At 48.2% G+C, this 14,285-nt stretch overlaps 1 protein-coding gene across 2 annotated transcripts in view; it reads right to left on the reverse strand.

Moving 5' to 3' along the window:
- Positions 1–14,285, reverse strand: part of PTBP1 (polypyrimidine tract binding protein 1) — a 30,150-nt gene that overhangs the window by 15,290 nt on the left and 575 nt on the right. The window contains exon 2 of one of the 2 annotated variants that reach the window (XM_014958612.1): positions 10,931–10,961. The exons of the other annotated variant lie outside the window; for it this stretch is intronic. Within the exon in view, the coding sequence (XP_014814098.1) occupies positions 10,931–10,961 (31 nt within the window). The remainder of the gene's footprint in view (positions 1–10,930; positions 10,962–14,285) is intronic. 2 annotated transcript variants of the gene reach the window in all.

The raw sequence follows: 14,285 nt of genomic DNA on the forward strand, positions 1-14,285 counted from the left end.
TATTTTCCAGTTACAAGCAGAAGATACAACTCTGAGAAACTGAGACCTGAAAGAAAAGGATCCCTTCCCCTGCCTACACCAAAAAAAGGGCAAATTAGGGAAGTAAAGCTCCTAGTAAAGAGCTACTTTTCAAACTTTACAGCAGAAATAGGTTGACATACAATGATTTGGATTCTAGTACAAGATAATTTGATGACTGGTCTGTTGTTTCCCAGGTATGATCCCCAGAACAGCAGCAACGACTTTCAGGACAAGAGTCTCATGAAGTCTCAGTAAGTGCATTAGGTCAAACGACAGGCTGTTCCTGGAGCAGACACCAAGTTCCTCGGGTACAGAACCCTCTGCTGCCTCCTGCACCAGGAGGTCTTCTACATTAAAGCCAAGGTGGCTGCTCGCTACACAAAAGCGCTGAGAGCAGCACGGCACACCCCAGCACCACAACTCTTTGATGTTCCTTACTGCAGCACTGCACGTTCCAACTCTACAGAGGAAGAATACATTTGACAAAAAATTCTAAACCAAATTCCTACTAGAATTAGACTAGCTAAAAACCTGGTATTGCAGAGTTACAGAAATGCATTTGTTCTAGGCCTTTTAGCAGCTGTAGGTATAATTCCTCTGTTTGCACAAAGTTATTGAATTGCAGGAGCCTGGCACTTAGCAAATAAATCTGAGCAGACCCACAAGCAGATCCCTGTGTGCAATCTCCATGTTTCCATCCATTACAGCATCCCCCATAAAGTCACCCAAATTACCTCAACCGACCAAGACTAGTTTAGTAGGAGCTATGAAAACCACTACTAGGCAATAGCAAACAAGACTACAAATTACTTCGTAGCACAATCTATATCTACATACACAAGACAGCTTCAAATCAGCATGGCTTCACTTCAAACAAGTTACATAGAAGATCTCAGACCCCACTGTAAACTCTGAGCAAATATAATGTAAATTTAACATATAAAATCAACTTTCCATAATTTTCTACATGACTCTTACACAGAAATGCCACACTAAAAGGCTTTCAGCAGAGAAAGACGAGCAGAGCTCATCCCTGCCTCAGCACCCCCCCCTCAGCACAGACATACCCCACGGTGGGTACCAGCACCTGCCCTCCCCGTGCCCCAGATCTGGTGGCACCTGCAGAAACAGTATCTGCGCGACAACAAGAGCTCTGTGCTCCCTCCCCGGCAAACAGGTCGGAAAAGTAGGTCACACGGGAGCCCCGAACAGCGACTTACAGACACGGCCTTTGGTTTTCTTTTTCTTTCCCCCTCAAATCTTGAATTTCTTGTTCGACTACTCACTGCTGGTGCTTCAAAGACAGGCTCGAGGACTTTGATGTCCCGAATAGGAGGAACTGGGCCGGGTTCCAGGCCCAGGGCTCATGAGCTGGTGCTGGTCACCTGCGAGCACTGACCAGGTCCCACAAAGGCTACGGGCCCCCAGCGAGGGCTCCTTCCACCAGGGTGTAGTAATTAGGAATAGGCCTTTATAACAGCTGTTCTAATTAGCACTTGGAGTACAGCGAGAGGCAAGCCAGTCTGGGAGGCTATTAGACTGTGATCCCATCCTTTTGATGACTCAAATTAATGCATAATTCTAAAGCTAAAACCCCACCAGTTAATGTAAAAACGCTCCTGTGCCTGACCGGCTGCACACAGGCCAGGCTGGGCTTGGCCTTGGGCCTGGACACAACTGCAGAGATTTACAGGTTTCACAGAACCACCACCAGCCCCACCAATGCAGAGAATGGTCACTGGCCTTGGGAAACCCCTCCCATTGGGCCTGAATGGGCCTTGAGTTTGTTAAAATTGTTCCTAAAGAAAAACTTGTACATTTCTGAACATAGGGAACCCCAGCACTCCCAGTATGAATCAATGGGACTGTGCAAGCCCCCGCAATCCACCATGGAAGCACCAGGACGAGCCACATTATTTGGCTCTCATGGAGGCAACACTAGGAAACTATAAACTGGAAAAACAAACATTTATACTATTATGGAAAGAATTTAAATTCCTTGAATTTAACTTCCCTAATGGCTTGTTTAAAATAAACATTTTCTCACATATTTGGAAATTTACTTGCAGGGCACTTTGACAAGGAATGTTCATTGCTGCTGGTTTCCACATGTCTATGTTTCTTTAATGAAAGAGCAATTTCAAATCCACTCCCCTCTTATCTTGGAGGCGTCCGCGCTGCCCGCTGTGACCAGAGCCGGGAGGCAGAGGGGGAGGATTGTTCAACATCAAAAGCAGCAGCAGTCAATTTGTAAGCTTCCCAGCTGGAAGTACATGCAAACCGAGAGGGGAGATTGCAGCAGTTGGAAAACTACAATTATCCCAAGGTCTTTTCTCTCCAGAAGGGAGTTTACAGCCAGCACACACAGGAGTGTACAGTTAGATCAGGACTGCTCTGTGCAGCCCGTCTCTGAGGATCCAGCCCAGGAGGAGCATTCCCGGTGTTCCCAGGGGTTCCTGGGCTCAGACAGGGAGCCGAGCGGCCGCCCACACCAGGGAGCTCCATCCACCACCACTTGCCACCACCTTTTGTTCCTCCTCCCTTCCTGCTGGAGCAGAGCTGGGATAACCACAAGAAATCTGTATTGATGGTTGGGTTTTGGAATGACCTGTCCCGAGGCAACCTGAAAACAAGAGCTCCATGAATCCGGAGCCTGTGCCCGTCCTCGGTCCCTGCACTCCCAGTAACCACCAGTCTCCTCCCAGACACCAACGGCTCTTCTCTCTGTAAGATATGATCTATGAATAAGCTTGAAAACCACGTGATAAACTCCAGTATCCTAATTCAGCAGAGCCAGAGGAACCAAAGTGAGCCTGGCTGTTTTAAAAGATTTAGAGAGTTTCCCACCAGCAATGTATCCATTGGGCATTTGGGATTATATTGGAAAAGACAGTGCAAAAGCTATTGGTTCTAAAGCATTATATTACTTTAAGTTTAAAGCTATGTGAAGCCCAGGAAGGGGAAGAGGTGAGCGAAGGACTGTGTGGGTGATCGGCTGCTCACCAGCAGCAACCCACACCACCACTTCTCTACCTTTTTTATTCTCCAGCAGCGAGGAGGAAGCCCGGCCGCACGGAGCCTCCTTCACGAGGCCGTCCTCCAGATTCTGAAGTTCACATCCCTGCTCGCAAGAGGCATCCATTTACATTGACATTTCTGTTTAGCTGATTCCTTTGCAGCTGGTATTTTTATGAGGAGATTAACAGGAGCAACAGTAACACTGCTCTCCAAAAAATTCCTCCTTTGAACTAACAAATCTGCTCTTCCTGTTTACAGAGCTCAGCCCCCGCCTGGGAAGTCCCAGGCCAGGGTGAGGCCGTCCCTGTCCCACAGCCACCCGTGGGCACAGGCTCCACCACCGGTAACGCCGCGGCAGCACGTCCCTGCCCGTGGCACTCCTGGCACACGTTAATTCATAACACCCCTGTTCCCCCAGCCTCGCCAGCAACATGCTGTGTTCCCTTCCCTGGATCCCACAAAGGGCGGCTGCCCCAAGGTACAATCCTACTATCTCCTATTTTTCCAAGTTATCTTTTTGACCAACCCCCAAACTCTCAGCTTTTTTTTGGCTTTAAAGTTTAACAAATAAGTTCTAAGATTTTTTTCATTCTGCCAGGCTTTCACAACTTAAAAAGCAACTACTAGTTCATGTGAAAACTATAAATTGTCTCATTTTCACTAAGGTTTTACCTGAACTTCACCACAGTTTGGAATGAAGTCAGAGATTGCCTCGGCTTCTCCCAGCACACCTAGAAGTCCCACAGAAATTCTCAGCTGCCCCATGTAATCCTTTATCTACTTAAAATCCAGGCACTTATTTTAAATGGATTACAATAAATCAGCTGCATTCCGCCTGCGCAAAAGGCCAGGAACAAACACAAACTAAACCACCATAAAAAGACTCATTTCAAGCCAAGCAGGTGATAGGACATGGTAACAATCACTTTTCAGAATGCAACAAGTGTTACAGGGAAGAAGCAAAATTAAAGCAACAGCAAAAAGTGCACATGGGAAGGAAGGGGACGGGCTGGAAAGGCCACTGAGCTACAGAAACTCTCCTTCCCTGGCTCAGCGAGGAAATCCTGCACAGCAGCAGCTTTCGGACACGGAGCACCTCACTCTGACCGAGGACAGAGTATCCCCCCCGGTCCCCAGGGAAAAGGCAGCTGAGGCAGCACAACAGCCATCAGCTAACACCCACTCCCAAAAAGCTAAGTGGGTACCACAGCTGCACGTGTAAACCCCTCTGGAAACAAACCAGGACAAAACCTGGGCTGGTCTGCTTTTCTGAAGTTCAGACAAAACCCTCTGCTAGAAGCTGTAACTCTGCCAGGCCAAGCTCCTCTGCTCCGCTGTCCCTGCATTTGTGAAGAGGTTTTGGAGGCAGTGGAAGACCACCATAATATCTGACAAGCACAAAGACACACAAACTGTTGAGCAGCTCACACAAACCCTCTGCTCTGATAAAGCCAGCAAAAAAAAAAAAAGCCCTGAAGCACAAAAAGCATTGCTGTTCTCTGAAGTAGGCTTCAAGGGCTCTGTCTGAGTTGGGTCCCAGAGGAAGGCAGGAATGTGCTTTGATACTTCAGTTCATGGCTCTAATCACTTTGTGAAGAAACTAGTAAGAAATCCAGGCTGATGACATCATCATTCACACTCATGTTACATTCCAACATTTTCTGCTGAGAGATTCAAGAGCCAGGAATGGAACTAAATTTAACCTACCAGGAAGAAGGATGCCAGTTTTCCTTGTCTCCACAGAAGGCTCCCTCACGTCACTCCACCCGTGCCCCTCTCCCTGCCTCTGGCACTCTTCAGGCATTGGAAGGCAGAGCAGTGTGAAAAGAAACATTCCAATTTGGGTCACAAACAGAGAGTGTGAGTCTACTTTTTTGAGACAACATCTCTGAAGGACACACAATACAACTGTGTCCTCCTTCAGTCCTAGTACAGTCAGGACACACAGGACCACATCTCACCCCCGAGGACGGCAGCGCCCGGGGTGGCTGCAGAGCCCCGTGTGCCACTGCTCTGCCCCCGATTGAGACATGCAATTTATCATCTGATTGGAACCAAAAATAAGGGCGGAAATCAATTTAGTTCCCCAAATTGCTGAGGACTGATTTTTACGTACCAATTCAAATACAGAACCCCCGTGTCATTTATCAGGCCAGACCCAGCCAACAGCGTTTCACCGACCCGGCGCGGCTGCAGCAGCCTCGGATCCTACATACTTGGGTTTTAAACTCTGCTGCTCAGCCGGGGCCAGCAAACACGTGTCATCTTCCACCTGAGGCTTTCTGAACTTTAGAAAGTTTAGTAAAACTTTTTAAGAACTTTCTAAACACTTTTAGCATCTTTGAAACTGGGTTAGCTGGTCAGAGCATTGCAAAGAATTCAATGCTCAGGAAAACCTTCCTGCCACACGTACTGCCACCAGAGCCGGCACCAGCCCTGCAGTACATACATAGATTTTTGAGTTCCTAAGAGCCAGCAGGAGCTCCAGCACCACACCAAGGCGATTGCTCACACCAGGCAGTGGGAGATGTCGCAATAAGCTGCATTTCAAGCTGGAGCACACGCTGCTGGGGAGCGGAGCCGGATCCGCAGCCCACTCACCTCCTCCTCCTCACCATGGAGACTCCCCGCCAAACAAACCGCCCTGGGAGCGGAGAGAAGGTGCGGCCGCTTTTACCAGCCCCAAATTCCTCGGCTCCAGCGCCAGAGTCACGCAGCCCTTCTGGCTGAGGGCAGCACACACCCAGCCCTCCCCGAACGCCCTCCCCTGCCAACCTTGAGCTGAAATCACCGCAGCGCACGGGCCCGTGAAGCTCAGCACAAACACCACCAGAGAAACCCCGCGGCGTGAGTCACCTGGGGAAACGGAGCCTCAAAAGAACACTTTGTGCCCAAATCTGTAAAAACGGCAAATGGAAGACGCAGGTTCAGAGGGAACTCCACACTAATTCAATCTCATCTAAATTGCGGTTGTGTAATAACTACAATCTCCTTTGGCAAACACGGAGCAATCACTGGGGATCACCAACACACACTGCTGAACTCAGCACGGTGTTCAGCAGCTTCTCACAGGCAGCCTGACAGACAGACAGCCACACCGGCAGCACCCAGGGCTCAGCAATGAGGAACGTCTGCTCTTCTTGCTGCTGTGAGATGACAAACGTGGCACCAGCACGTCTACACCTTCTAGTCTGACAATACTTGAAAGGGGTGCCAGCGACCCAGAGACAAGTCTATCCTTACACTCATGGGATTAAAAAGATAAGGTTGAATAAATTTATGTATGTTAAATATTTTGCCTTTTTTTTTTAAATCCTCACAGACTGAGGGCAAAGTAGGCCTGAGGCTAAAGCAGAATATTTTCTACAACCATTTCATTAACTGATCATTTGCTAGAAAGTCCCACCCAATTTCATTTTCGCCTCGTTTCCCTTCCCAGTGCAGGCAGTTCGAGGCAGCCTCCACAGGGGTGTGATGGAGACACTGCCCTGTGCCCCTGCACAGCTCAGCCCGGGGCACCGACCCTGCCCATCACCTAAATTCCTGTTCAACTTCACACAGAACTGAAGAGCTTCCCCAGCCCAGCCGGGGCAGCACCGATCGCCCCGCGCAGGACGGGTACCCGCTGCCCGCGGACACGGCCCTCCCCAGCGCCATGTGGCCCACATGTGTGATCACGCCCGGGGAGGCCACAAGAGCCAGCTTGTTGCAGCCTCTCACTAAAGCCATAGGAGGGGACTGGAATTTCCTCACAACATTCCTGGCCCGCTGCCCGCAGCCATAATTACTGTTCCCATGGCAAAGATCCTGGCTTGGTCGCAAATCACTTCTATGCAGTCAGCCTGCATCACACTCAGCAAACCCTGCTTTAAAAATTAACTTCTCAAATGCCACAGAAGGATACTTTTTTTTTTTCCTAGAAGCATCCTCTTTCAAAAAAACCCCAACTTAACCAAGGAACAACAAGATTATTCCACAGCTAAACCATTCTGAGTCTTTTTCAATGCCTGAAGTGCAACTTTAAAGAGTAATAGTTCATACTCATCCTAGTAAGTCAGTCCTGCTCAGAGGCCATTACAGCCCAAAGAGACAGTGATATCTTGGCAAATTAAAGGGAAAGGAGATACAGAATCTTGATCAAATGACTTCTAAGAGCTAAGTACAGAGGTCAGACCCAGCACCTAGGAGCTCACATACAGTGCCTCCATCTTAAGGCCATACTTCCTTCCTTTTCAGACACCAATGAAATTATGGTAAGAACTAAGACTTAAATCATGTGTTTCTAATCTGCAGGACATTCCAGAAGGCTGTGCATCCAGAGCCCCATACCAAGGCTGTAATGAGCTTCCTAAACAAATCCACACTCTTTAAACTGAAGCGCCTGTGGAGAAGCTGAACGCGAAGCCCGGGCACGGCCACGACAGTCACCATCCTGGACAGAAACGGGGCCGTGTGGTGTCGAGTGAGCTGTGAGAGCTTCCCGGGACTTGTGGAGTTACAGAACCTAAATACAACAGAGATCTTGGGGCGATCAATGGAAGTGGGTGTGAGTACCCTTAGTATGTAAACTACGGATGTGAGAAAATCCACAAAAAGCGCCAGCACCCTGCCTTTTCAAACAACAAAGTAGAGCAAACTGATCCATACCCTCACAAAGTCCTGGATCTCATAGTGAGACCCCGCAGCCAGGACCACCTACAGCAGGAATCCAACCAAGAGGCCATTGCAAGTTCTCTCTGATCATTTCACTGAATTTTTAGAGTTGGAAGGGACCGTAGAGATCATCTAGTCCAACTCCCCTGCTGAAGCAGGATTGCCTAAAGCTAGAGCATGTTACTCAGGAGCATCCAGGCAGGTCTTGAAAGTCTCCAAAGAAGGGGACTCCAATATCTCCCTGGGCAGCCTGTTCCAGGGCTCTGTCACCCTCATCGTGAAGAGGTTTTTTCTCATATTTGAGTGGAATCTCCTACGTTCCAACTTGTGCCTGTTGCCCCTTGTCCTGTCACTGGCAACCACTGAGAAGAGTCTGGCTGCCTCCTCCTTCAATCCACCCTCTAGATACTTATAAGCATTGATAAGCATTTCCTCAGCATTTTTTGTTACAGGCACTTTTCCTACTTGTCTGAGAATTCTTCAGCTTTGGGACGTTCCAGTCACGAAGAGGACATTGAAAAGCTCCACTGGTGTTTCAGAGCTGACAGCTTTTGAGGACTGCAATCTTCTAATACCTTATCAAACCAGCTGGAGCACTGCTCCTGCCCTCTTTGTACATCCATGGCAAGAATGAATAAGTCCACACCTCAGTTTAAAAGCAATTTTCCAGCTCCAATTTTCCTGTCTAATGTAGAAGCTTAGCCAGCATGCTCTCCTGTAAGCACAGCTTTCAGAACTGACACCAACAAAGTAGTTTTATCTCCACATGAATCTCCTTCCTCAACTAGGTTTTATGAAGTCAGAAGATCACAACGCTGCAGCTCCACAGCATTATTTGAAATTATCAAGCAATTATAAAGAGCATCTGCTTCTGAAGGGGGGGAATCTGTTAATCCACAAAGTTATTTCAGTGATGCCCCAGGGATCAAACAAGCGCTGACGGATGGACAACACTCAATCACTGCAGTTATTTCAGCAGAGACAACACTGAAACACTTTTCTGGGATACTAAAGAAACCTTCTGCAGCCCCTTCAAACTCCTTCCTGGCAAACCAAAGGGAAAGAGGTTGAAATGGAAGCAACACCAAAACTTCAGAAGAGCTGCAGCCAGTGAGGTTTTACACAAACCACAGAGGAAAGTATTTTTAAGAAGCAATTGATAGAGGATCTGATGACACGGTTTTGTGAAACAGAGCCACCTGTACCTCTCAGTGCAAGAGCCCTGCAGCCAGAGCAGGAGGAAGCAGGAGGGAGCTGACCCACACTCAGCAACACAGGGGACACAGGCAAAGAAAAGCCATCACTTAAGTCCCCAGCTTTGTGCAAACAGGACTAACTTACCCCCACACATCTATCACAGCATTAAAGAACATGCTTCTAGTACACGATCTAGACTGGCACATTCAATGTCTTAGTTAAACATAATCAGATAACACGGTTACGTTGAAAAGAATTTTAAAACTTACCTTTATCAAGATGCTTTAACTTTCCTTTTTGCTTCTGCCACTCTTTAAATTTGGATTCAACTCTCTCAAAACCTGCCTCATCTGACTTGACAAGAAACCTCATTTTTGCTGCAGGGTTTTGTCTCACCAGTCCCCACCCCACTGCACGGCTGGCATAGCTGTGGTTACAGCTCCGTCCTGCACTGGGAACCAAAGCACTGGGATGGGATTTCTCCCAATCCTCGTTTGAGACGTCTGCCCATAGAGCAGGAGAGGCTGAAACCACCCCCAGATGGGAGCGATGAGGCATGCAATCCCACATCCTGAAGCTTTTCAAGATTCACTGAGGACTACAATTACAGTTTCAGAAGCTTCCTGGTCAAGTTCAGTTATGCAAAACTACTTCTTAAAGTTGCACAAACCTAAAGCTGCAAATTATATATTGTTAAAACCAACTGAGGGGACTTTTACCTGGATTAATCCCATTACTAGATGTATCAAACTGCCCTACAGTGGTCAAGGAATTACTTAGTCCACTTTTTATAATGGCTACAAACTAGTGACCAACCTTAGTGCCCAGGCTGAAGCCGTTCCTCCTCCTCCTCCTTCTCTGATGGCAAACTGAACCCCTGGAGCAGTCAGTGTTCTCAGCCAGAACCAGACACTATCGTGGCACTACCTTTAATTCAAACTTCAGATTCTCATACGAGGAAGAGTTAGAAGAACCTTTCCCCTATAGCCATTAAAGAGAGCCTCTTCAGGTGTTCAATGCTTCTCAGAAGCCCTAAAGCACTAACAAGCATGCCTGCACTCAACAGCAGCCACAGCTCATCTTGTACTTCCAGTATGAAAAACCACTTGCTGTTGAGGAGCAAATTCTCTCTTACACTCCCACTTCTCCCATGACTCTACCACACACCAGTGCTATCACACACTGCATCCCTGCACCAGCCTGTTCCAGCGGCCACACACAACCCTACTTCTGCCTTAATACTGGAGACCACACAACCAGGGCCATTAAAAAGCTGTCAGTGCTACTGTGAGGGCCCACATTCACACACACGCTATCTAATGAAAAGAACTCGCGGGGCTGAACTTACTGTGCTCCTGATCCCAGAGCATGAGCTACAGTGTCCAGGCAGTACAGTGAAAAACCTTTAATGCAGGAAGGAGTGCCAGTCTGTCCTGCACATTCCAGTTCAGCATTTCACAGGAATGAGCTTTTATCCCATGGACACAACAGCCTCCGACCAGGCACGGCAGATAAGGAGGCTCCTGTCAGCACTTTGAGTTTCAGGGCTAAGTCTGCATTTTCAAAACCTGAGACTAGAAGGGTAAAGGTCATATTTACTGTACTCGCAAGAGATAAAAATCAACAGCTAAACACTCCATTTTTTGTGGCAGAAGGATTTTTGACATATAACTAAACAGGAATTCACATCAACAAAGGAAATAGAGTTCTCAAAAAAGCAAGGCCCAATTTCTCCATTGAGAAGCATTGTCTAGCACACACATAACGAGCAGGGCTTGGCATTTTAGTAGGGGAAGGGGCTGTTTCTAAATGCAGTAAAGTTCTTTTCTGACAGTTTATAATCATGTCTAAATGCCAAGAGCTAATGCTGAGCCATAATCAAAGTTTTAAATGCACGTGAAACTAAATTACTTTCTGGTTAAAACCAATTTACATGGTACCAGAAATAACCCTTTAAAGGTGAAGATCTGCATTTGGTGAGGCTAAAACTAGGTCAGATGCTGAGCAGTGTAAAAAGAGAGAAAAAGTGAGAAGTGCCTACCTTTGTACCAACTGTTATATCTTGGACAATGCTGTAGAAAAAAGAAAGAAAAGGATTAAAAAAGTTAGATAGGTTTGCCACAAATATCCAGCGTAGTTTACAGTAGTAAGAAAAAAGCAAGTCAAAGTGCACAGTTGTCTTTGCAAGTGAGCCAAGGACAGTTCATACAAAGGAAAAATATTAGATGGTGATGGTGGAGACCCAAGACCCAGCAGTGCTAGAAATCTGCAGCTCTGCCACCTCCTACAGCAGAGCTTGTGAGCCCCGGGGACTGAGACCAAACCCAGTTACAGCCCAGCATTCCTCAGGGAAAGGGACAGGATCCCAGCACCACCTCTGACTAACCCCCAGCAAAGTGTCAGGAGTCGACTCCATCACCAACAGCCACTTCTCCAACTTTAACCACCTTCTGCCGGAAGGCGCACGCTCTGCCAGGCTGGAAGGGGCTCTCTCCTGCAGAATTTCCACTCACAACCAGTAACGCTGGAGCCCCGGGGGAAGGGGCTGTGCCAGGAGGGCAGCCCCCAGCCCCACCAGGGCCAGGTACCAGCGTGCCAGGAGAAAGGGGGAGACCAGGCAGGGCACATCTCTACATGACATTCCTCATCTGTTCTTTTTTGGAAAACAAACAGTACTTTTCCCCTAACGCAGATCTGAAGGAAAAACCAGATATTAAGCTCTACCACATATGCTTAAACCTCCTCAAGTGAGACTTCCTGAATACGTAGCATGAAAATGGTGTTCACTGCACCTCCAGCAGCTCGTACCAGCTCTCACAGAGCTCTCGAGGTGGTTGGACTAGATGATCTGAAAGGTCCCTTGCCATCAACCGGCTCTCGCCAGCGTGACCATCACACACAGCTACCGAGAGCAGCTTCTGTCACTGGGGGCATCAGAATGACTTGTCTATACCTCTGCACATTGAAGATAAAGCTTTTTTATAAACTCCAAACCACTCTAAAGCAGCAGTGTAAAAATAAGAGCAGAAATGATCATCAACTGGCTCTCGCCAGCGTGACCATCACACACAGCTACCGAGAGCAGCTTCTGTCACTGGGGGCATCAGAATGACTTGTCTATACCTCTGCACATTGAAGATAAAGCTTTTTTATAAACTCCAAACCACTCTAAAGCAGCAGTGTAAAAATAAGAGCAGAAATGATGATTTTAGATTGATGTATATGCCACACTTCCCATTTCAACCCTTATCTTTCAAAGAGCTCACCATTCTTTCCGAGCACGGGACCCAGAAGTGCCTGGGGACCAGACCCGGGGCAGCTTTAAGGAACCACGGGAGGGAAGCAGACGGCCCGGCAGCAATTCTAAACCAGCAATATGAAATCTGAAGTACTGGAGAACACTTCCACAAAGTGATTTAACACCAGAGAACTTGTATTTACCAGTTGCTCCTTCCCTACCCTCCTGCGACAATTCATGGCTTTCAAGGCACTGAGCCCTGCTCGGTCTGATGAAGTCACTCCTGTTCCACCACTCCCCGAACCGGCCGTAACGAGCAGGAGCCGGCTCAGCCCCTGGTACTTCCTCCTCCAGAGGAGCTGCCATGTCAGCGCAGCCGCCCCACGGCCCCGCGCCGCTCCCGAGGAGCTCCCTACAGAGGAACGGGCCCCGCAGCCCCACCGAGGACAGATGGGTTCTGCTGCACTTAGAGGGCCAGCAGTAATGAACTAATTAAACCCATCTGCACGGAGCAGTTTAAAGGATCACAATCACTCTATTAGAATCACTAAATATTCTATGAGTCCACATTTCATCACTTAAAATACATACCTTAACCCAGTGATTTTCATAACCTTAACAAACGTTTTTTCCAGTAAAGCAGAGTAAGAACAGGGAATCTCCCAAGTTTCCAAAACTCTCGAACTTACCCCAGAGCAATTTCTCTCACTTCCTGTTCCTCTGCTGGGCCTCAACACAGGAAATGTTTTACATAAAGTAACTTTAACAGGGGATAGTGTACAAAATTATCCAGCAGGAAGAGCTTTTTTATTTGCCAAGAATCATCGATTCCTGGAATATTGTTGTTACCCGCTTGATAACAAACACCACCCAAAACAAGCACCAACAGTATTTAACAATTTTTATTGAAGAAATGTGCGACAAACCTCCAGTTCCCACACACCCCTGGACACGTTACCATACACTCAGCTCCAGCCTCTTCTCCTGTGTCAAACTTCAGTACGGGACTAAAATTTTTCTCATTTCCAAAAGAACAGGCAACGCCTTCCATAAAAATTACTTTTTACACCAGAATGGGTTAATTCCTACACAGTAAGGGGAAAAATTAAGCAGCATAAAACCTCTGGGTTGTTTTCCAAAACAGTGTTTCCCATACAAACTCCTTGCATGTTTTAACAACGCAACTTATTCCGAGGGGATCACTTGAAAAGCAGAGCCACGTATGGTTCTGGGCAGGAGGAGCTGAGGAGCCTGTAGCCCAAGAGGCCGCTCACTGCCAGCTGGGCAAAAACCTAGAACTGTTTGAGAGGCAGCTGAGGAAGTTCCAAGAGGAGGCAGCTTTCACAGGACAAGATCATGCACCAAGATCTTCAGATGACAACGGATAATTAAGACTCACAGGCTACACTAAAATTTTACATTAAAATTACAGCTTTTTGTAAAACACACACTAAATGAGCTTTTCTAGGAAACAGAGCAAAGACAGCTGACAACAAACTGATTTTTGGCATTAGAGTGTATGGTCTCACACTCACATGCTGAAGATTTTTCTTTAAAAAATATCACTCCAACACGATGAGCAACTTGTTGAAAGCAGCAGAGCAACCTGAACTGCACCCTGGACTGCCAAATTAGCAAGATACACAATTTTTATTGTATTTTTTAAATACAAACAGCACCGAGCCAGCCCCTTTGCAGCACGTAGAGCCCCCGGCCAGGGACTGGAGCAGCCGGCGCTAATTTGGGCTTTCCCGGACGGAAGGCTCCGGGGAAACAGAGTGCTCGCTCCGAGGCCTTCCGAAGTGTTACCTACTGCGCTCCGGAGGAACAAAGCTGCGCTCGCCAGGGAAACACGGCGGGGAAACAGGGGGGACAGGGAGAGCCCGGTGCTGACAGGGCCGCCTGCACACCACAGCGCTCCTAAGGCACACACCGGCGGAGCAGCGGCCGGACGAGGCGGCGGTCACAGGGCGATCAGCGCTGCCCACGAGGGAAGCGCCGGGCTCCAGAGGCACCGGGGGAGCCCGGCGGGGGCGGGGGCCCGGAGGGGTCCGGAGGCGGGGGAAGGTCCGCTCCGCTCCCCGCCCCAGGTACCGCCGCCGCGGGAGGGGGGTCGCGGCCGGGCGCCCCGGGGCCGCGCTGCGAGACCCGTGCGGAT

This window comes from Calidris pugnax, unplaced genomic scaffold (genome assembly GCF_001431845.1).
Source record: "Calidris pugnax isolate Ruff unplaced genomic scaffold, ASM143184v1 scaffold425, whole genome shotgun sequence".
Classification (NCBI taxonomy): Eukaryota; Metazoa; Chordata; class Aves; order Charadriiformes; family Scolopacidae; genus Calidris; species Calidris pugnax.